General features: G+C 44.8%; 1 protein-coding gene and 1 pseudogene across 1 annotated transcript in view; both read right to left on the bottom strand.

The window, feature by feature from the left end:
* Window positions 1-23,784, bottom strand: part of CFAP57 (cilia and flagella associated protein 57) — an 81,793-nt gene that overhangs the window by 47,764 nt on the left and 10,245 nt on the right. Inside the window, 7 exon segments of the mRNA XM_027773901.1 lie at window positions 4,184-4,297; window positions 5,001-5,166; window positions 5,967-6,106; window positions 9,845-9,997; window positions 13,842-14,049; window positions 16,262-16,548; window positions 18,126-18,442. Of these exon segments, the coding sequence (XP_027629702.1) occupies window positions 4,184-4,297; window positions 5,001-5,166; window positions 5,967-6,106; window positions 9,845-9,997; window positions 13,842-14,049; window positions 16,262-16,548; window positions 18,126-18,442 (1,385 nt within the window).
* LOC102477751 (elongation factor 1-gamma-like) lies at window positions 22,420-23,780 on the bottom strand (annotated as a pseudogene).

Here is a 23,784-nt window from a genome sequence, read left to right as displayed (position 1 = left end):
AAAAAAAACCTCTCCAAAAAAAGAAAAAAAGAAAAAAACCCCACTCATTTCTTTTTTACTCTGTATATAAAGATGAAATCATGATGACTTTTTAATGCTACAACCAATCAATCATTGCCATGTTTATTCAAAACTTTTTGAATTTGGAAATAATGACATATTTATAGGAAGCTGGAAAAATAGCTGAGAATGAGGATCTCAGACAGCTCTGGGGTCCGGAAGGCCGTGCACAGGTGCAAGGCTGCACCCACTCAGGAGCAACCAGGCCAGGACACGGGGGAAAACCTGAGCACTCGCCTGTGCTGCACGAAGACCCGTGAACACGGGGAAAGTTGCACTGGCACGAGAGGCGTGAGCACAACAGCTGACCACACGCTGAACAATAAACCACTTTGACTCAGGGCATCTCCTAGGAAGCCAGGCTTAATAATAAAATCACACTCACCCCTGGCCGTCTAGGAGACCGGGTGCATGCCCAAGGCTGAACCCTCTGTGTGCAATCAGAGAGGGAACCTCTGAGCTTCTAGTCTCAGGCTGAGCGTGGAAGAAAGACGACCTACTCCCTGAACTGTGGGAGCAGCCTCCCACCACACACAGATCAACAGGAACTGGCTGAAGAGGCTTACACACAATCTGTGAGTAATACTCAGCTTAGGCCAACGAGGGGCAAGCCCTAGGTAGCCAGGCTAGAAGGTAAAAGAAGAAAAAAATCTGAGCCGGGATATCAGAGGCTACATATAGCAGAGGACAGAGACATCCCAAAATTAATATAGCCAAGACACTAAACAACCAACCAACCAACCAACATTCACAACAACTCCCTGGGGAAGTAAGTACCTGGAATTGCTACAATATGGTATTGTTTAAAATAGTCAGTCTACAAAAAATGATCAAACATGGAAAAACAAAAAATGATGGCCAACCGCAGTTTGAGTCCTGGGCCTGGCGACTTGCTTTCTCACTTTCCCTCTTTCTCTTACTCTGTTCCTCTCCAATTAAAATAAGTAAATAAATAAATAAAGTTAAATAAAAATAATTCTTCAAAAAAAAAAAACCAACCCTAAAATGGAAACGACCTATGGAGGGGCCTAGATGGTAGACAAAGCAAAAACTTCAAAGCAGTTAATATAAATATGTTTAATGAACTAATAGAAACTATGCTTACATAGCTAAGGAAAACTCTCATTAAATAGGGAATATAAATAAGGATACAGAAATTACTTTTAAAAAAATGGAAATTCAGGGGCCAGCAGGTGGCGTGGTGGTTAAGGCACTGGACTCCCATATGGCCAACTGCAGTTTGAGTCCCAGACCTAGCTGCTTGCTTATTTTTACTTTCTCTCTCTCTCTTCCTGTCTCTCTTTCTGTCTCTCTCTGGTGAGTGCATGTGCCCTATAGCAAATTAAAAAATAATAATAATGATAAATAAAAAATTTAAACAATTCTTTAAAAAATGGAAATTCAAGATGAAATGAAAGTGGTTGAAAAGCACAATAATAACAAAATGAAAAATTCAGTGGAAGGGCTTCACAGTAAATTTGAGCTGGTGAATATGAAGATAGATCAAATTATGCAATCTGAAGAACAGAAGAAAAAAAGAACTAAGGAAGAGTAAGCGCCTCAGAGAGATGTGGGCGACCATGAAATGTACCAACATATGTGTAATGGGAGTACTAAGAGGAGAGAGAAAAAGAGACCAAAACCCATAGGAATAAATAAGGCTGAAAACATCTCAGTCTTGTTGAAAAACATCAATCTATACGTCCAAGAAGTGCAATAAATTCAAGTAAAATAAATGCAAAGAAATCTATATCCAGACACATCACAATCAAAACACTAAAAGTGAAAGATAAAATCGTACAGCCTCTAAGAGAAAAACGATCTGTCGCATAAAGCGAACCCCAGTAAGACTGATAGACTGTTTCTCATCAGAAACAAAGGAGGCCAGAAAGTGGGAGACATAAAGTATTGAAAGTAAAACAAAACAAAACAAACAACATAAATCCAGCAAAATTATATTTCCTTATTTTAATTAATTAATTTATTTATTTTGAGGGATTTTTGCTAATAGGGCACATGCACTTGCTGGAGAGACAAAGAGACAAAAAGTGAGAAATTATCTTCTCCTCCATTCTCCTCTTGAAATTTTGAGCACGCATGGACACACGCCTGGTGTGAGTTTCATGCTATTGGGTCTGGGACTCAAACCTCAGTCAACTGCATGGGAGTTCAGTGACATAAACACTACACCACCTGCTGGTCCTTATTTCCTTATTTTAAGTATGACGATTAAATAAAGATGTTCTCCAATAAATACAACCAATAAAAATCATTGCTACCAGACTTGCCTTATAAGAAACACTAAAGGGAGATCTTCAGGCTGAAAGTGGGTAACCTCAGGTAGTAACATGGATCCATACCCAAAAAGCCCAAAACAAAACCAAAGCACTGATAGAGGTAATTATGCAGGTAATTAAGAAACAGTATAATTGCATATTCATCTTCTTCATTCTCTAAGCCGATTTAAAAAGCAACTATGCATGTGCATATATTGTATTATTCATCTTATAGCAGGTAGAAATGTCATTAATGTATATATTTGACAATAACAGCACAATGGAGAGGGGTAGGAGCATGTCTTTACTGGACTAAGACAATGACACCAGTTGGTAACTCGAATCCCTAAGAAGAAATGGAAAGAACCAAAATGGTAAATGAGAAGTTAATATAAAAAACGTTGCAAATCGACTTTTGCTCTTATTCCCCACCTCAACTTCTTTAAAAGGCCATAAGTTATATAAAATAATAATTATAAAAAATGTGTTGTAGGGGTTGTAACATATAAAGATGACACATGAGTATTTATTGACAAAACGAAGGGTAGGGCTGACGGGAGCTATGGAAGAGCAAAGTCTGTCATCCACTGGAACTAAATCAGCAAATATTTGAAGCTGACATTTTTAGAAGTTTATCTAATTTTTCAGAAAAAGAGAGCAAGAGAGAGACAGCATCTCCAACCAGGTTCTGATGCTGAGACGTAGGCCCAGCCTGCCCCAGGTCACTGGCACGCATGTTCCTGTTGCCCTCAGAGAGGTCTCTGGACACAAACCCAGAATACCTCCATCTTCAATACTGTTAAGAGAATTACCTTTCTGGTCTCAGAACTTCCTTTTTAAAAATCCTCCCAATTGCTTCTCATTGCTTACAGGCTAATGTCTGATTCCACACACTGTCTTCTAGGATGCAAACTCTCCAGTTCCCTCTTTCGTCACTCTTCTAATATGTCTGATGTTCTAGGCACATAAACCACAAAGCACCATCCTGTTCCATACCTCCATTCATCATCTCTAACATGGCCTTCTGCCTAGAACGTCTCTCTTTTCCAACTGCCTTTCCTCTTCATATTGGTCTGATTTTTTGTTGTTGTTGTTGTCCTTTTGATCTTTGGCCTCACCTTCTTCATGCCTCATATCTACTCTACTTCAGGGCCTATTGATTTTATCTTCTAAAAATCTTTTGATTCCATCCACTTCTCCTAAACTGTACTACCACCATCACCGTCCAAAATACTATCTGCTGTGAATGTCTTCACAGCAACCTCCCTACCATCTCTGCCCTTCTCTCCTCAATGTATTCTTCACTCTGCAGCCAAAGTCATCTTTCACAGTGAAAATCTGGTCATATGTTCTCTGTCCTGAAAGTCTTCAACGATTTCAGAGAACAAAGAAGATAAAGAGAATAAACCTTACGAGGCCTACAAGGTTCCATTTATTCGGGCTCCTGCAAACCTCTCCAATCTCAGCTCACTTCTGCTTCATCCTTGTGTCCATCTTCCAGTCTCACAGATTCTTCAGTTCCCCTGACATGACATGCAACCTCCCACCTGGATTCCCTAACTACAATGATTATCCCCGCCATCTACGAATGGTTGATTCCTACTCACTCCCCAGGACCAAGCCTTTGCGGATGCCCAACCTACATTACGCAAACTCCTTCATTATTTCCTCTCATAACAACCCCATGTTTTTCTTTCATCGAATCAATTTCAAGTAGTAGTGAAATTTATGCATTATTTTTATAATGCACCAAGAAGACAGTGAGCCCCATGAGGAAAGGACTCACTTTTTGTTCACCTGTCTGGCTCTGTGCCCCTTGCTTCCCAGGACGCTGAGTACTCACTCACCTTCCCAGTGTGTCCTTTCAGGTTCGAGATATTCTCCAGGCTTGTGGTGGTAAAAATGTGAATCACATTCCCATTGACTGCAGCAAACAGGTGACCTCCATTGCTAAAGGAGCACTACAGGGAAACACAGCAAGGGAGCGCGAAAGAAATGAGCAGGCTCACAGAGGTTACAGTCAGGGGCTGTGCTTCCCGGAGTCCAGGCTGGAGCCAGGAGTGGGGGTAGTGCAAATAGGACTGAGGAGCTGACAGGTCAGACTGTTGCTATTCCCCCAGCTCACGGCTCACGGCTGCCAGCATCCTGAGATGGCCTTGCCCATTAATCACTAAGCGGCTTGAATTCTAGTGCACTCGTTTAGTGAGTAGAAGCGCTGTCTCAGAGTCAGGAAGTGATTCCTGAAATCTGTCTTGCTTCTGTAAGAAATCTCAGGGGAGGTCTGATGGCTGTTGATGGCCTCTCACTGTTGAGGCTTATCTTCCCAGCTCCTCCCAGGCACTTTCTTAGCTATGACCGATTCTCAGATTACTTTTCTTTTTCGGTATCTGTTAACACTCCACTATCAGAGAAGGCTTATCACAGGTGGGGTTTCACAGTAATAATTTCAAGGTTTTAGATTCAATGGGACATTTTCATGGGCATAAGGAGACGGGGACAGAACCATATACTCACAGAACCGTTTGCTCAATTACATTTGTTGGGTGGATGTTTTCTCCTTTTTTATTTATTTATTTTTGGTCCAACCTCCCCAGAACGTGTTAATTCTTGATCTTTCAACCCTGGCCTTCTGAGAAACGTGACCCTGATCACAGCAGTTTTTACCTCTCTGCATCCTCTGACAGAGTACTCTTTGAAAGAACGTATATCATCAATGAGTAGATTCATAAGGCGCAGTTTGTCAGCAAACCCTACTACAATGAAGTGTCCAGATGGATGGAGGCTGACTGTATAAGCCTCTTCTTGGTACTCCTTAAATAGTTCCAGAGTGCTGTGAAGGGAAAACATTGCTGATGGAATTGTAAGCCTAGCCCACTAAATCCCTCAAGTCCTCCATCGCATCTGGCACACACTGCCACCTCAGCATTTGTGATAATTGACTGGTTCCTCCCCTTCCTAGATGTTGGATACTGGAGGATAAAGTCCAGCATGGAGGATGGCAAATAGAGGGGCTGATCAAAGTGTGGTCTAGTGATGCTGAAGACACGGATCTGCTGAGATTTCAAAAATCACAAGTATTGTATGAGTTTTGTCTCTCTCATCCCTCACCCCTGCAGCATCCGAAGCTGTCTATAAGAGCAAAGAAAACAGTGGAGGCCCGATCTAAGGTCAGAGAGAGACTGCCAGGGCAGCTGTGCTGGAAGGATAAGATCACTAGGGCTTGGGGGTGAATGAGGGCAGCGGTGAGGACAGAGGAAGAATGAGGGGTCTGGAGAGCTCCATGAATCAGAAAGCAAAACTGGGAGGCAGTGAGAGGACAGGCGAGCTGGCAGGGCATAGGAATGTATGTAAGAAGGTGAGATATTGGGGTGCTGCCTTTTTGACCCTAGGGTCTAGCAGAGTATCTGGCATATTTGCTAAGCATTAAATAAAGAACACATTAAGTTTCTAGTCCATGCAAGCGTGAGAAATAGGTAGGTTGATTGACTTGAATTAAAAAAAAAATTTCCAATATGAAAGCTTTCTTCTAAGTAATTAAAATGTAAAACTCTCTAATGAAAACAATTCACATAAGTGAATTTAACCATTGAATTATTGCATACTACTGTAATAAAGTCTTTCACTCCTTACTTTGTCTCGTAGTTCCAGATGCGAATGGATCGATCCAGAGAACAAGTGGCAATGAGGGGTTTGCGGATGCAGGTGGCTAGACCGGTGATGGATGCAGAGTGCAGCGGGTACATCAGGTACTCGAAGTGAGCAGGCTCCCCCTGGGGAGACCACGGAGAATGAGATTCTGCAGCACGAGCAAAAGGCTGGCTCTGTACTTCAGCTTAATTAGTTTCCCTGAATATTAATTAATCTGGGTGCACAGAAATCAGGTCCTGGGTAAACTGGTTTTAATATTCTGAATATTTTCCTATGCCACTAAATCTTAAGGCATTATTTTGATGGTAATAAAATATTTTGTTTTATAGATATCCTAGAATTTAATTTAACCATTCTGCTACGGTGGGAACATTTAGGTGGTTTCTAATATTTGTTATCTAGGAATAACACTAGATTAAATATCCTTGCATACGAATCTTCATGTACCCCTCTGATTACTTCCTGAAGACACATTTCTAGAAGTGGGATACTTGGTAAAATGATGTGAATAATTTTAGATATCTGGATCCCAAGTTTCTCTCCAGAGGGACTCTACTAATTACCCTACCACTGGCAGCAAAGGAGGGTTGACTGGGCATATGATGTTCAACTGAAATGTATCTGATGGCCCTGGCTAGGTAGGTTCCAGATATCTGTCATCAGAGGCCTGACCCTGGGGACATCTGAGTAAACATTAGGTTGTTGGAAAAGTCACGATGTATTTTTCTATGCAAAAATGCATCGTGACTTTTTTGACAACCCAATTGTTAGGCGTCCAAATTTAGGTCTGTTCACGAGCCAAGACAATGACTGAGATGGGAATTCCCTCAAATTCTGGCTCTCCCCTACTTATAAGTTTATCTGCATCCATCCTGCCCAACTACTCGGAGAAAGAGGCGCTGTGCTGGGCTGAGGGGCAGCACAGATTGCTCCCAGCCCTCTCTGGCTGTCCTCTCTTCTTTCTCCCAGGTCTTCAACCTGCCTGTATCTATCATGCATTCCTATTAGCTTTGAAATACACTTAGATTTCTTAAGAGCAAAGCAAGTTTCTCTTCCCTTTTCTCCCTGGACCTCTGTCTAGGTAGTCATGTAAGGATGGAGAATCAGACAAACAGTTTATTGGTTTTACTTAGAATTCATGACTTAGAGTTCATGACCTGAAACCTCCAAGGGCCATTTTAAAAAAAAAAAGATTTATTTATTTCAATTTATTTATTTATTGTTATTCTTCAATTTGACGAGAGAGAGACAGAGAGAGAGAGAGACAGAGAGAGAGAGAGACAGAGAGAGAAAGCAAAAGCAAGCTGCCAGGTCCAGGACTTAAATCACAGTTGGCTATGTGGGAGTCCAGGACCCCAACCACTATGCCACCTGCTGGCCCCTCCAAGGGCACTTAACAGGCTGGTAACTCTACCAGGCTTTTTAATTTCTGCTATATTTATTTTATCTCAGGAACAGAGATACAAAATAACACAAAATCATGTTGGGCCAATTGTATTTTATGTTTATTTTGTTCCTTTTTCAATTTTTACTCCTGTTCCTCCTTTATCATAGGCACCAACTAATGGGTTTCATTTATGTCCTGGAATATAAACATATATGCTTTATATTTCTACAAACAGCATTGTGCTTCAACTCTCATTCTGGATTTTCACTTTCCTGTCAATGTCATATGTGTACGGAATCACCCATGCTGCAGCAGGGATAATTTATTGCTCCCGTGTTTGGTTTTCTACTCCACACACTCAGCTACTTCTCTACCTCTAGGGATGGACACTTAGATTGCCTTCAGCTCTTCATTGCTAAAACACTAAGGTGAGCATATGTGTACATGTTCTTCCTCTCCTTTTTTGCAGGGGATGAAAGTGAGAAATCATTGCCTGGGGGCAGATGAAATTGAGGCATACCCATCCCCCTGGGGGGTGTTTTCTCATTTTCCCTCTCTCTCTCGCTGGCAAGCACATACACCCTATGAACTGGCAGAAAAACTCGTCAATTTGATAGATCAATAGAGATGATACAATCTGAAGAACAGAGAGAAGAAAGAAGAAAGAAACTGTGCATAGAAATATAAAATGGTACAGCCATTTTGGAAAACAGTCTGGTGGTTTCTTCAAATAGCTAAACAAGGAATTACCATATGACTAGCAATTCCACACCTAGGAAGAGAAATGAGAACATACGTCCATACAAAAACTACACCAGGAATACTCATAGGAACAGTAGTCCTAAAAGCCAAAAGGTAAAAAAACAAATATCTAACAAACAGATAAACAAAATGTAGTTGAGCCATATGATGGAGTATTTAGTATTATTTTTTAGAGAGATTTTTGCTATAGGGTACATACACTTGCTGGAGAGAGAGAGAGAGAGAGAGAAATCACGCCCCATGGGGGATGGCCCCAATGCAATCCGTTCTCCTCTATTCTCCTTTTGGGATTTTCTGCACACACACATGTACACACACACACACACACACACACCCAGTGTGAGTTTTAATCTGCCAGGTCTGGGACTTGAACCATGGCCAACTACATGGGAATCCAGTGACGTAACCATTATGCCATCTGCTGGTCCCATGATAGAGTATTATTTGGCCATAATAAAGGAATGAAATACTGATACATGTTACTGTTACAACATGGATGGATCTTGAAAATATTATGGTAAGGTGAAGAAGACAGTCATAAAAGCCAACATAGTAAACGAGTTCACTTATATGAAACGTCTAGAACAGGCAACTTTACAGAGACATAAAGTAGACTGGTGGTTGCCTAAAGCAGGGGAGGGGAGAGGGGATGGATGGGAGAGCAGATGGGAGAGCATGTACTTTTTTTTTTTTGAAGCTAATAAAAATGTTCTAAAATTGATTGTGATAATGGTGCACAACTTTGTGAATATGTAAACAAATCTTGAATTGTATACCACAAATGAGTCAATCGTATGTGAATTATAACTCAGAAAAGCTGTAGTAAGCACCATTACAGAGAAACACATGTTAAAATCTACATTGGTTCCCTATTTCCCTCATTGTTCTATCAGATTTTGCTTTTGTATTTTGAATCCATGCTGTTAGGCGCATACACTTTTTTTGTTTAGATTTTTGCTATAGGGCACATGTGCTCGCCAGAGAGACAGAAAGCAAGACATCACTACCAAGGGGGGATGGCTAGGCCACAATTCCTCCTACTCCATTCTCCTCTATGGATTTTGGGCACACACACACACACACACACACACACACACACACACACACACACACGTGCCCAGAGCTGAGTTTCAAGCTGCCAAGTCTGGGACTCAAACCACGGTCAACCGTGTGGGAGTTCAGCACTCTGACCACTACGCCACCTGCTAGCCCCAGGTGCATACACATTTAAAGTGGTGGTCTCCTACTGATAAAGTGAACCTCATCATAAGTACAGCAGGATCTTTAATAGTGCTTTTCTGTTGCAATGTCTGCAAGGTATGTAAACCAGATTTCCGTGTTATTCTAAAACAAAAAAGCGGTAATAAACATTTTTATACACACAGCACACTTCTGCACATGTGCAGGTATAAAGTAGGTTAAATTCCTGGAAGCACAATTAGTTGGTAAAAGGCTATGCAGGATTTTAATCAGATCAACAATGTCAACATGCCCTCCAAAGAGGTTGCTGCAATGACGAGCCCACCGAGAGTACTGGCGAGCTTCTCCCTGGACACCTAAAATCCCAGTTTCTTTAGTTCTGTTACAAAGGGGGTGACTGAGCTCATGCTCAGCTTATTGTGACTAAAGTTCGCTCACTTGGTGACCAGCCCCTCCCCACAGCAGGCAGGAGGGCCCTGGTCTGGGAGCAGGGTCTCTGGGGAAGACTCACCTTGCTGATCTCTGTCAGGGACATGGTGATGCTGTACAGTTGGTTCTTACTGGTGCTGGCAATCAGGGTTTCCTCCGAGGGGCTGAAGCACATGCAGAGAACGTCCTGTTTGTCAGACTGGCTCGGGTCATTGCTCTGGGGGTCCATAGGGATCTGTCCAAGATGCAAAAGAGTTATCTGAAGTGTCCCCTGGTTGTCAGTGTGTCCTAGGCTTTCACAGTGCTCTCCGATATAGTGCTAGCTTACAGAATTCCTGGGCTCTGTAAGAGGTTCGTGGCTGAAGAAGACATCCACACATGTGAAAACTGTCAACTTTTAAAACCAAATTTTAGGTCTCCCCTTAAAATGGGTGTGAGTCTTAATCCTGCCCTTGCCCACCTGTGAGAAGCCTGGCGCATGTGCTGACCTGGCACTGAGTATACCAGCGTGCCTTTCAGGGCCCCAGAGGGCATGTGGTGGCTCTTCTACCATGCTGGGTGGGCGACAGGGCAGAGAAGAGAGCACAGCTCCTGCCAGCAGTCTCCGAAAGGGCCCGTATTTCCTGGGTAGACATGATACAGCTAGATGTCTTCTTCCACAGCCAGTCAAACTTAAGGGAGGGCTGGCCTGCACACACCATGCCCCTTCCTTACCCTGCGCTTCGTTTTTAATTCCTTAGAATCTGGCTTCCACTACATCATTTACTGAAAATGTTTTCATGAAGATGGGAAATTTCCTTATACTAAAGTCAAAGGCTCTGCTCAGTCCTCGTCTTCTGAACTTTTTTCTAGAGCCTGCATCAGGGAGAGCAGCCTCCCTGGGGTCTGGGAGTCTGGGCCCTTGTGCTTCACGCCCTCTTTTTGGAGTTCTGACTTCCCATATACTCCAGCCTTCTTCACATGGCCGAGACGGTGCAGGCTCTGGGAAGCCTTCTCTGAGCTGCCCTAAGCTGGGTGGGGGCTGAAGTTCCCTAAACGTGCCCATAGCACCTGGGAGTTCCTCTGTTGTTACATTCATCACACTGCCCAGAGCAGAAGGGGGGGCCTCAGACAGAGGACCTTGTCCATTTTGTCCCACTGCTGTGCACCACTACTTAGAACAGTGCCTGGCATGAAGTAGGCACCCAACGACTGAATGGCTGTCCCTGGCTTTTTTTCAGAGACAGCAAGTTCCTGGAGGGAAGGGCCTGCGTCTGCCTCATTTGTCTCAAGTACCAAGCACGGAGTCATAGACACTGTTGAGTGAGTGAGTGAAGGTCACTATTCAGTGTCCTGTCTCAGTCTCTGAATTAAAAAATGCTAAGTCTTGGGACCAGCAGTTAGCGTAATGGCTATGTCGCTGGACTCTCATGTAGTCAACTGTGGTTCGAGTCCCAGACCTGGTGGCTTAAACTCATGCTGGGCACGTGCGCATGCGTGCCCAGGATCCCAAGAGGAGAATGGAGGAGAAGGGACTGCGGTGTGGCCATCCCCCCGGGGGGTGATTTCTCACTTTCTGTCTCTCTGTCTCTGTCTTTCTGGTGAGCACACGTGCCCTATAGCAAAAACCTCTCCAAAAAAAGAAAAAAAAAAAGAAATACTAAGTCTCGTTCTCAGTCCTCTTTTTCTCTGTGTTTTCTCTCAGTGAATTTACCTAATATGATTTACCTAATTGTTTGCCACCAATGAAAATAATGGTAGTAAAAACAATTACAATAATAAATGTTTAAGTTAGCAGAAATAAAATATCAACTGTGGGGACCAGCAGATGGCATAATGGTTATGTCACTAGACTCCCATGTAGGTGACCACAGTTTGAGTCCTGGACCTGGTGGCTTAAAACTCACACTGAGTTTGTGTGCATTTGTGCCCAAGATCCCAAAAGGAGAATGGAGAAGGGACTGCAGCATGGCCATCCCCCACCTGCCCTGGGGGGCGTGATTTCTCGCTTTCTGTCTCTCTGTCTCTCTGGCAAGTACATGTGCCGTATAGCAAAAATATCTGTCTCTCTGTCTCTCACCAAAAAAAAAAAAAAAAAAAAAAAAAAAGAACCAACTGTGTGCCAGGCCCATGCTAAGCAGTATACTGTGTGTGTATATAAATTATTTTAAGTCCAAAACCACATTTCCAACTGCTTCACTTCATTATGGCCTTTGCCTAAATATCAGCTTTCTCGGTGAGGGCTCTCCCAGCCACTCTCTCTAGAGCAGAACCTGCTCTGGGTCCCTGCCCTCTTCGTGGCTTTATTTTCTTCACTGTGTTGATCCACCTGCTGTCTGTTTGTGCTTGTCTCCTTGCGGGTTAGTTCTAAGGACTTCCCACTGTACCCCAGCACCTACCGGAGAGCCTGGCACACAGTGAACATTCAATACCTGTCTTAAATGAATGAACAAATAAACAAAGAGTGAATTGCTTTGTGGGTGAAGTAAACTCACAACGCTCTGCCTTCTTGCCCTTGGGCCCCACCCACCTTGCTCTCAGTCTCCTAATGTCCCATCTCTGGCTCCTTCTCCCAGGCATGCAAAGCCTGGGGTCACCTCTGGGAGCTCTTTACCTCGACCTCCCACGTCTGCCCTGGGAAAGTCTCATAGGCTTAACCTCACAAGGGAATTTTCCACCCACTTCCCTGCTACTCAGTGCCCTCACTACCTTTGTCTTCAATAACAAAAAAGTCTCTGAACCGACTCCTAATTATAGTGTAGAAGCCACTGTCATTCGCGTGGTACCAAGTGCCAAGCGTGGTGCACAGTGATTTATGCAAGCTGTTGTTTCAACCTTTTGGTAGCCATGAATAATGGGTTATTTTCTCAACAAAGAAACACAGGTTTTGCTAGATTCAGCAATTCATCTCAAGTCACTCAGCCAATAAATGCCAGACCTAAGTCTGACTCATTCTGTGTGTTTTAACCACTTCAGGTCCAATGCCTATAAGATCAGCCCTACTAGGCATTACAAGCAGATTACTTTTCTGAAGCGTAACACGTTCCCACTCAAAACCCTACGACTGCCTGCTGCACGATGTCCACGCCCTTCAGGCCGGCACCTGAGCTCTTTCACCAGCCTCGGCGCCCCTCTTTCCCCTTCAAGTGACGTCAATTCCTCTTCACTGGGGAACGGGACATCTCAAAACACACCCCAGCTCCCCCTCAGTGGTTCTTTTGCTTGGGTTGTTCTCTCCATCTGGAATTGCTAATTCGTTTCTTCCTGTCAGATGTTAAACATTTTTTAAGACCTTTCCTCAAAGGTGATATCAAACACCAAGAGGCCTTCCTGATACCTCCTCAACTGGAGATGACCTCTCCCTACAGCACTGGGTATCATTTAGTCTCCGGACAGATACTGCATGCTTACCACCTGCCAGGTAGTATGCTTGGCATGAATATTAACACATACAATAACACTATAATCTTATGGGAACGTTAAAGTTTAGAGAGGAAATATAATTTGCCAAAGTTCTCTCCCAGGATCTGAATCCAGATTTTCTGATTTCTTTTTTTTCAACTTTATTTCTTCTGTGAAAAAGAAAGAGAGATGCATGAAGACCCTCAACAGGTTTTCATACTGTGGTCCATCCCTAGCCTCGGCCAGCCTGGGTCACAGCACATACCACATGTTCGGCGTGCAGAGACACATGATCACTGGCTGACCCTCAGCTCTTCTTGCTTTGAAACCCCATTAGAACATGCTTGTGGCACACACACACACACACACACACACACACACACACACGCAGAGAGAGAGAGAGAACCCTCTACAGCGCCCTCTGCAGTGCAGGCACACTGCAATCCCTTTTCCTCAGCCTGTGGCTCTTCAGCTCCTTGGATCTTGGGTGCTCGTGCACGTGCCCAGTGTGCTGCAAGCTGGCTGGGCTGGGGATTTGAACAGGGGTCACCATGTGGTGTCTGGCCTTCCTTAGTCTCCATTTCTGCTCAGTGTTACAGCCCTATTCTACCTCCATCGAATGCCTGTCAGAGCACTGCTGACCGAGAACAAATGCCCAAAGAATCCCAGTTTTGCTTCTCCCTTCCTCCCCTCCTTACCCGGATTTCCCTGCTCTCGCGGTAAAAATCCTTGTCTTCCATCTTCTCAAACAGCAGAACTCTCCCTGGTCCCGCAGAGCAGGCAAACCCCTTCGAATAGGCAGCAATGGCAAACACCTGGGGCATGGCCATACGGCTGTGGCTGCTGGCCATGATGACCTGTTCATAGGAAGGGGCTGGGGAACTGACCGGTGGAAACTCGATCAGGCTGGAGGAGGAAAATAGCATATGGAGTTAGAGACGACCCAAGGAGAGTAGTTCCACAAGGGAGGAGAAGGGGGGCTGTCCTGGGTATGGGAGAACCACCCAGAGATCCCCTTCCCCATGGCCAGATGCTACCCTTTGGCCTGGAAATGCTACACAATCTCCAAAGAGAGAAGACTGAAAGGTTACGCACTCATTTGGTAGTTTCACAACCTCGTGTACTCATTATCAATGATGGTGACGATGGCAATTATCCCTATTTTGTTTAGAAAAAAGTGGCCCCGGGACCAGCAGTTAGCGTGATGGCTGTCGCTGGACTCCCACGTAGTCGACTGCAGTCCCGGACCCGGTGGCTTAAAACTCATGCTGGGCGCGTGTGTGTGTGTGCATGCCCAAGATCCCGAGAGGAGAACGGAGGTGAAGGGATTGCGGCGTGGCCATCCCCACTGGGGGGTGATTTCTCGCTTTCTGTTTCTCTGTCTCTGCCTGTCTAGCGAGCGCACGTGCCCCTATAGCAAAAAAAAAACTCTCAAAAAAAAAAAAAAAAAAGAAAGAAAAAAGTGGCCCCAAGGGGTTAAAATGAGAGTTGAGAGCTGAATCCAGGTTTGCACTTCCCTTCATTAATTAATGCATTCATACAAGTTGTTTGTATTTGTTTATAAAATTTACTTGGCGGTATACTGTGTTCACAGGTCTGTGAAACACTGGTAAAGAGGATGAACTGAGTTCCTGCCTCCAGAAGCTTAGTCTAGGAGGACACATGGTAAGGACGTTAGGGGCAACTGAGTGCCATGGGAACAGCCAGGCAGCAGGAACAGGGTTTCCTGAAGACAGTTACAGAGGACGGCACCTGCTGGAGATGAGCAGAGGCTGAGAGCTCCCAGATGAGACCTAGGAGACTAACAGGAGCGTGGCTGGTGTACGGCCTAGGGCAGTGTAGTGGGGAAAGGGGACAGAGAGACCTGCACGCGGCCAACTCCAGAAGCAAGTGAGTGCTCGAGCTCTATGTGGTAGACAGAGGTGACCGCTGACCCTCCCTAGAAAGACAGAGCAGCAGGGACATAGTTCTGGAGCCTGAAGACACTCAGGGACTGTGGATACAGCAAACTGGAAAAGGGCAGAGGGACTTCTAGGAAGTTCCTACAGAATCACAAACCGAAAGGAGATGCCATCGACATGAGGGATGGTGGAAAAAGGATGGCTTGAACGTTATTGTAGAAGAAAAATCTACGGGATGCCATTGTGGTTGAGGGCTTGTGCTCTGGAGTTAGACGGATCTGGGTTTGAATCCTGGTCCTGCCAGTTAACAGCATGGTGATCTTGAGTGAGTAACTTAACTTCTTTGAGCCTCAGTTTCCTTGTCTATAAAATGGCATGATACTAACATATACTGTATAGGTGAGACTCGAATAGGAATATCTACAAAGTGTTGAAGTAGTGTACATTTAGTGGTGCATTTGAGTATGTGTGAGACACGGTTATTACTGGTTATAACACAGGCCAAGTTGATCCCTCCTTTCGAAGCTCCCACATTACCCCATAGCCTTCTATCGCATTCACCGATAACATTCCCTTATACTTGCTGGTCTGTTAGCTCCTACTGAACTGTAGGCTCCTTGAGGACCTGTGTTCCCCTCACCTAACACGATACCATGGACACTGCAAGGGCCGTATTGATATTTGGTGAACCAGTTTAATGAATCAGGCAGCCACTAGAAAATACATTCTTGAAAAACTATTACTTTGAAGACTAGTCACACTAAAATGCTTATGAAATGATATTAGGTTTGAAAATGAAAAGAATGATATCCAGGCTACAGGTATAACTGTCAGATTTGTGCTTGAATATAGATGAACACTAGAAAGAAAGAGGGGAAATGAACATATTTGACCTTTACAGTAGAAGAGCTATGAGTATTTTCTTAAAAATTATTTTATTTTATTTATTGTTATTCTTCCTTCAATTTGCTATAGGGCACATGTGCTCACCAGGTTGGGGGGGAGAGGAGTGGGGAGAGAGAGAGAGAGAAAGTGAGAAAGCAAGCTGTTGGGTCTGGAACTCAAACTGTGGTCAGCCATGTGAGAGTCCAGCACCTCAACCACTACGCCATCTGCTGGCCCCGCTCTGAGTGGTATTAAAAGAATGATATTTTCTGTACAAAGCGGCTAGTGCAATGAGCATATGAGTACCAGCCCTGAGGGGCACCATCACCTACCTCTCTGATTCCTGGATGATGTCCAGGTTCTTAGAGCCACTGCTGGGCTCCCTGACCATTATACTTGTCTCCCAGCGGTGATCTCCAGATTCGAAGAGGAAGAGCTTGCCTGTATCGGTGCCAACAATAATCTTGTCCTCAGACACCCAGGCATGGGCCAGATAGTTCTGGGGTTCTCCCCTCTGAAAGTTGGTCTGCTTCAGGGCTCCCTCAGCAAAACGAAGAAGCTTAAACATCCCATTTCCAGTGACACAAACCTGAGTGTTATCCTGGGGATTGAAGCTCACCTGTAAAATGAGAAAGAATAGGAGAAAAATCTTGTTGAAATTTTACCAATTTAAATTTATTTCAGGTAGCTCAGAATCTCTCTTGGGGTCAGCAGATGGCATAGTGGTTACATCACCAGACTCCCACATGGCTAAACACAGTTGGGGTCCCAGACCCAGTGGCTTGAAACTCACGCTGGGTACATGTGTGTGTGCCCAAGATCCCAAGAGGGAAATGGAGGAGAAGGGATTGTAGTATTGCCTAATCACCCCACTAACTAAGCTTCCTTCTCCTGCAGCTCCATCCTGACACACGGTAATGGGCAGTCAACCTGCTGTCCTCACTGGATGGTGAGCAATTCGAGAGGCTGTGACATTTTCATGTCTGTGTGCCCTGTGTTGGGTGCACAGTGGACATCCAATAAATGTTTATGGAATCTACTGGAGAGAAGGTACTCTCTGCTCTGAATAGCAAGCCTCATTACAGTCTGGATGAAAGTAGCTTTTGCTTCTACCTGCCTTTGGTTGGATTCTGTGATCACCATGAAACCTTCTGACCGCTAATGTCACCTCTTGCCTTCACTATGACTAGAAAAGGAACACGCTGGATAAATGATGTGAGTGTTCTGGTTGTGATGTGCTGGTTTATACCTCAGCCTCTGCAAGATAAATAACTGGGTGTAAGCCTGAGACAATAGCATGTAATATCTCTGACCATGAACAGAGCTGAGTTCTTGAACTTGTATAACTGAGTGCTCTATCCTAGACTGGGGAGATTGCACCACAATAAAACTTTGGGACTCCCTGCCTAAGCAGTCAACCAACCTAATGGGTCTTGATCATTTTGCCTTCAAACTACAATAGGAAATCCTGCTCCCCACAGGACTGCAACTTCATTGCCAGCTTCCTAAAGGTCTATTACTTTACATTACTTTCCTGAAATCTTTCTACTTACAGCCTAGCAATACTGCTGGGAAAACGCCAGGACCAGGGAGAGAGAATGGATTTAATGAATCCCCCTTTGGACCTAATCTGTGGCCAGAGAGTGATTCTGGGCCAGGGTAAAGAAAACAGGAGCTGGATTCAGGGGATCTTGACTCTGCTACTCACTACCTCTGTGATCTTGGGTAATGTGGATCTTCAGGTCCTTCGTCTTAAAATGGGGGGCGGGGGGATAATTGTGCACATCTTTTATGGTTGTTGTGAGACTGAAATTTAAAATGCATGTAGGTGGGGTCAGCAGATGGCATAACGGTTATGTCACTGGACTCCCATGTAATCTACTGTGGTTTGAGTCCCAGATCCAGCTGCTTAAAACTGACTCCGGGCACATGTGTGCATGTGCCCAAAATCCTGAGAGGAGAATGGAGAAGGAATTGTGATGTGGCCATCTCCTCTGGGGGATGACTTCTTCTTTTTTGTCTGTTTCTCTCTGTCTCTCCGGTGAGCACGTGTGCCCTATAGCAAAACACTCTAAGAGAAATATAAATAAAATAAAATGCATGTAGGAAACTAGCATGGTGCTATACAGTAGGCATTTAATAAAGGACAGGTCTGTTTCCTAATTTGCATGACTCTTGTGACATGACAGGAGGTACCTGGTAGACTGGGTTGTTCTGAACATCGGTTCTGAAAATGGCCATTACTTTCTGTTTCTCCCACAGCCAGTAGACAAGGTTTGACTCTGGAGGTGATGTCTGAGCCAACAGGTATTTGGAGTCTGGAGAAAAAGCCATGCTAATAAATTTCTGAGCTGGGAATTCAAAATTACTAAAGACTTTGCGCTTCCGGCAAGGGATGGATGACAGTTCGTAAATGGTGATGATGGGTTTTTCTTGCACGGTCTCGGAGATAGCGAGGTATCGCCGATTGGGACTGATGGACAAGGCCAGCATGCCCTGACTCTTGTCCGAGCCTGCAAACAGAGAAAACATGGATGAGGAGGGTCAAGCTCCTACCAAGATTCAACATAGGCCAGGCGTGGCAGTGGGCGCTGCTGACATAGGCGAGGAGCACGTGGGCAGGTAATTATCAGTCTTGGCAGTCCCGGTACAACCGTGCCTGGGCATGATGAACATAATGAGCACAAACACCTTACTGAAGGTGGAGAAGTCAGGAACCCTTCTTGAAGAACCAGGTGGGATGAAGGACAGAAGGCAGGTGGCAGAAAGAGCTTGAGCAAAGGTGTGGGTGTGATAAAGGGCACAGCATGAGGGAGAACCTCAGTGGAGTACTGCATGTGAGTCACAGGTGACCAAAGATGGGTGAAAGGGGGGTGAGTAAGGTCAGATCACAGAGGCCTTTATGTCCCTAGTGGCCAGGATTCAACGAATTTCCTCTGCTCCAGAGCCGGGGATGCTAACTTGTGGATTCTTCAGCCTTCCTGGCAGTTAGGCGACTATATGACGTCCTAGCCCTGAAATGGATGTAGAAGTCTGCTGGAGTGGCAATAATATAACAGTTTGTGCTGTCATTGGGACCAGCAGATGGCATAGTGGTTACGTTGCTGGACTCCCACATGACCAACCATGGTTTGAGTCCCAGACCTGGTGACTTGAAACTCACCCCAGGGTGGGTATACATGCATGCCCAAGACCCCAGGAGGAGAATGGAGAACAGAGTGCAGCATGGCCATCCCCCTGGGGGTGATTTCTCACTTTCCCTCTCACTGTCTCTGTCTCTCTCTCTCCTTAGTGCACAAGCCCTAAGGCAAAAACCTTTTTAAAAAAATAACTAAAAGCTTTTTTGAAAACCAGAGATAGGGATAGCTATATCCTACTCCCACCTTTCCTGGAATATAGTGGTGATGTTTGGAGCTAGAGCAGTCATCTTGTAACTATGAAGTAATATGCAGGAAAATGAAGGCTGTGATCTTCTAAAAAGCAGAGCCTGGGGCCAGCAGGTGGCATAGTGGTTAACGCACAGGACCCTCACATGGCTGACCGTGGTTTGTATCCCAGACTCGGCAGCTTAAAATTCATGCCAAGCATATACGTGCATGCCCAAAATCCTAAGAGAGTGGAGAAGGGATTGTGGTATGGCCATCCTCCTGGGGGGTGATTTCTTACTTTTCCTTTCACTGTCTCTCTGGCAAGCATTTGTGACCTATGGGAAAGCTTTTTAAAAAAGGCAAAGCCTGAGGCAAAGATTAAAGTGCAAACACTTTATGTGGGAAATAGAATCACAGTCACATTATGATTGTTGTGCTCCGTACACACATGCTTTCATGGGCGCCTTTCTCCACTACCAATATTTTTATGATAAAAATGCTTATTTTTATATATTAAAATATATGCAGTCATTGGTAGAAAGAGAAATATAATCTGGTCTGGATACACTATATTAATTATTATAATATTCATTAAATATAATATATTCTTTTAAGGTTTTGCCATAGGGCACGTGTGCTCTCTGGAAAGAGACAGAGAGAGACAGAGAGAGGGAAAGTGAGACTCCCCCCCCCACACACAGGGAGGATGGCCATGCTACAATCACTTCTCCTTCATTCTCCTCTCAGGATTTTGGGCATGCATGCACACATGCCCGGTATGATTTTCAAGCCTCCAGGTCCGAGACTCGAACTGTGGTCAGTTGTTTTGGAGTCCAACACCTTAATTGCCATGCCACCTGCTGGCCCCCATTTAAAAACATTTTAAATAAGTGAAAATTAAAGCATCTTTCTGGGCTCCTGTAAGTATTTTGGGTCGGAGGCACCGTGTCTCATGGATGATTACATCCTGGATGCAGGCCCAGAGCAGGGAGGGTGAGAGAGGCAAGAGAAGACGTGCTGGAAAGTGGTGTGAGGTCCATGTATGATGGACCCCAGCTGCTGTTTGATCACAAGCCAAGGAGACAGGCAGCGGTATCATTGGCAGGCACACACGCCCAGAACACAGACTGCCCTGGAAGGGCCGCAGGGGATGACTGTGTCTCGGGGAAGAACCCAGGTTCTGGGTCACTGTGAGCCTTGCACAAGAGTCAGAACTTTACCCAGAAGGCAAGTAGAAGTCACTGAAAAATTATAGGGAGGGTTAGATGTGCGCTGTAGCAAGATCCCTCTGCAAACTATATGAAAGTCTACCCTGGAGTGGGTGGTCAGCAGGTTACTGCAAAAAGTAAGCTGAGCTGGTAGCAATACACAGTAAGAAGGCAGCAGGGGCAACAGAATGCAGAGGGGAGAGTATAGAAGAGCTGAGAGGTAAAACCAGGAGGAGTAAGTGGGGGGGGGGGGGGGGGGGGGGGGGGGAGAAACAAGCCTTAGGTGACTGGGAGCAGTGGGACACCTATAATGGAACATAGGCTGAGAATTTAGGGTAGTGGTAAAGATGATCCATTGTCTTCTGCTTAAAATAGCTCATCCACATATTTATTCATTCATGCCACTGGTTTCTAGTTTTTTAATGGTCTTACCTTTTTACAAAGTCTTTAATTAATCTTGGTCCACAATGGTAAAAGGTATGAAGTGAGGATTTAAATTGATTCCCATGTCCCAAATGCCTAAGTGTCCCAGTACTAATTACTAATGCCACCTTAATGATTTATTCACTTACCTATTTACATACATACTATTGGGTTCCTGGAATATTTATACTAGAGTCTCATTGTTTTTTGTAATTATATCTTTACTAGGTGTTTACTATCTGGCAAGGTAGGGTCTTAAGGAAAGAGAGGAAAGAAAGAAACGATAAATTCAATTTTGAATATACTATGTGATGCCCACGTTGTGAAATATTCAGATAAAGAGGTCTAGCAATTGGATATGATTCTGAAGCAGGAGAAAACTTGGGACTGAAAATACAGATTGGAGGTAACAGGCATAATGAGAAGTTAAAATGTGAACCTGAGATTGCTTGGAGGAGGCAAAGAAAAAATGCTCATTCCCTCTTGATTATTTTTTTAAGAATTATTTATTTTTATTTTTATTTTTAAATTTGACCAGAGAGAGACAGAGAGAGAGAGAGGCAAAGAGAGAAAGCAAGCTGCCAGGTCGAGACTCGAACCATATTCAGTCATGTGGGAGTCAGACCCTCAATCACCATCTGCTAGCCCTTGTTTGCTCCCTTTTTGCCTCTTTGTCCCAGGTTCATATCTGGCATAGCATCTACTTACTTACTTGCATAGTCCCAATCGATTGAACACACACCTGTCTCGGTATAATACCGAGAGCTCTTGAAGGGCGGGGCCATGGCTTTCCTGATCATTCATTCATTTACTCATTCAATCACAACGCCTGGAATCTGGCAGGTGCTTAATGTACACTGACTGATTTGAGACTCTCCAAGATGCTTTCACATGGTTTCAGCGCAGTTAATGACTCTCTCCTTTCTGAAATATTTTCACTCCTCACACAGATTTCCTCCAACCTTTTTGGACATTCCTTCAAAGCCTCTTTTGTAAATTCTTCCACACTTCTGGCACTAAATGTGGGAGTGCTCCAGAACTCATTTAAAAAAAAATTATTATTATTTAAGTTTGCAATAGGGCACATGTATGAGAGAGAGAGAGAGAGAGAGAGAGAGAGAGAGAGAGAAAGTAAGAAAGCAAGTTATGAGGTCCAGAACCTGAACTGTGGTCGGCCATGTGGGAGTCCAGCCCCCTAACCACCATGCCACATGCTGGTCCCCAGAGTTCAGTCTTTTTAGGTTTCTTTTTTTACAAACACATCCACTCCTGAAAGGAGTCCCATTGATCTAATGGCTTTCCATTTCACCTCTATGCTGAAGACCCTCAAATTCCTATTGTCATCTGAACCTCTCCCTTGAATCCAGACTTGTCACTTTGAATATCTAGTAGGCGTCAACCTTAACATGTCCATGACTGACTCGCCTCTTCTTCAGCCTTTTCTATCTCAATCAACGGCCACTCCAACCTTCTTTTTTTTTTTTTTTTTTAAATGTTCAGTTTCCTTTAATGACCCCCATTCTCCCTGAAGGGCAGGTGCAGGCAGCTAGGTGATGGCGAGACGTTCACTTGAAGATCTTGCCCTGACTGAAGGCTTCACCCATATGCGGGAAGGCCTCCTCCCAGAAAAAGCACTCTTGAACTAGCGTCTTGGTCTCCTCACTTCCAGGGTCCAGTTTCCGCCATGTGTATGACTCATAGTCCACCTTCCAATCTCGACTCAGCTGAAAGGCAAGCACTTGGCCTTGTAAGACCCAAACTCCAGAAAATGAACTGCTACTGTTGGTTCCAAAGAGAATGATACTGGGCAAAGGCATTCTTCCTCAGCTTGTCCAATCGCTGGGACATTCCAGTGACAAAGCTGCAACTCATGAAGGTCTGGGTGAGTTCTTCAGAGAAACAGTGCTCAGAGTTCCATAGGGACCAGCCATCCTTATCAGTGTTCTCAGAAATACGGCAGCGACGCGGAGGACGTGTCCTCATTGGAGTACTTGCACTTAAACACAAAGGTACCCTTGGTCTTGGGCTCGGCAGCCAGTGCCTGTTCACATTCACCTATCTCCTCCTCAGAAGTAGGGGCAGCAGCCTTTTTGTCCTCTTTCTGCTCGGCCTGGGGCTTCTGCTTCTCTTCTGTGAACCCTTCTCTTTCCGTGGGGTATCCTTTTTAGGCAGGCTCTCTGTAAACTTCTTTTTTTTGGAGACATTTTTCGCTATAGGGTGCGTACGCTTGCCAGGCAGACAGAGAGATAGTAAGCGAGAAATCATCCCCCGGGAGGATGGCCATGCCGTAATCCCTTCTCCTCCATTCTCTTCTCAGGATCTTGGGCACGCACGCACACGTGCCCAGTGTGAGTTTAAGCCACTGGGTCTGGGACTCAAACTGAGGTCGACTACATGGGAGTCCAGCGACATAGCCATTACGTTAACTGCTGGTCCCTCTGTAAACTTCTTAGCATCAAACATAGTTTCACCTCCCCCAAGACAGCTCAGAACTGGGGCTGGTTAATACGGGTGAGGAACCAGCTGTTGGTATTGGGAAAGGCCTGGCGGAAAGAAGGCTCCAAAACCTGTTTATAGAGCCACAACAGGCTGCAGACAATTGTGATGTCCACCAGTGTCACTCATTTGCCTACCAGGAAAGTCCTCAACTTTAAGTGAGCTTCCTGCAACCCCAGAATTCGCCTCATCTCCTCTTTTGCGTTCTCTGTGGACTGTTTGTTGTGGTGCCCAAGGTGGGGAACACCCAGGTACTGGCTGGGGGACACTATGTCGCTATCAGCAAAGTTCACCCACTGCACCACCTGGACTGCTGCCTCTGGAGTACTTCCCTGCAGCTCCTCATTGCTCGCATAGTAG

This window comes from Tupaia chinensis, unplaced genomic scaffold, assembly GCF_000334495.1.
Source record: "Tupaia chinensis unplaced genomic scaffold, TupChi_1.0 Scaffold000387_1, whole genome shotgun sequence".
Classification (NCBI taxonomy): Eukaryota; Metazoa; Chordata; class Mammalia; order Scandentia; family Tupaiidae; genus Tupaia; species Tupaia belangeri.
The sequence above is the reverse complement of the archived record's forward strand: the minus strand, read 5'-3'. Positions and strand labels throughout refer to the sequence as shown.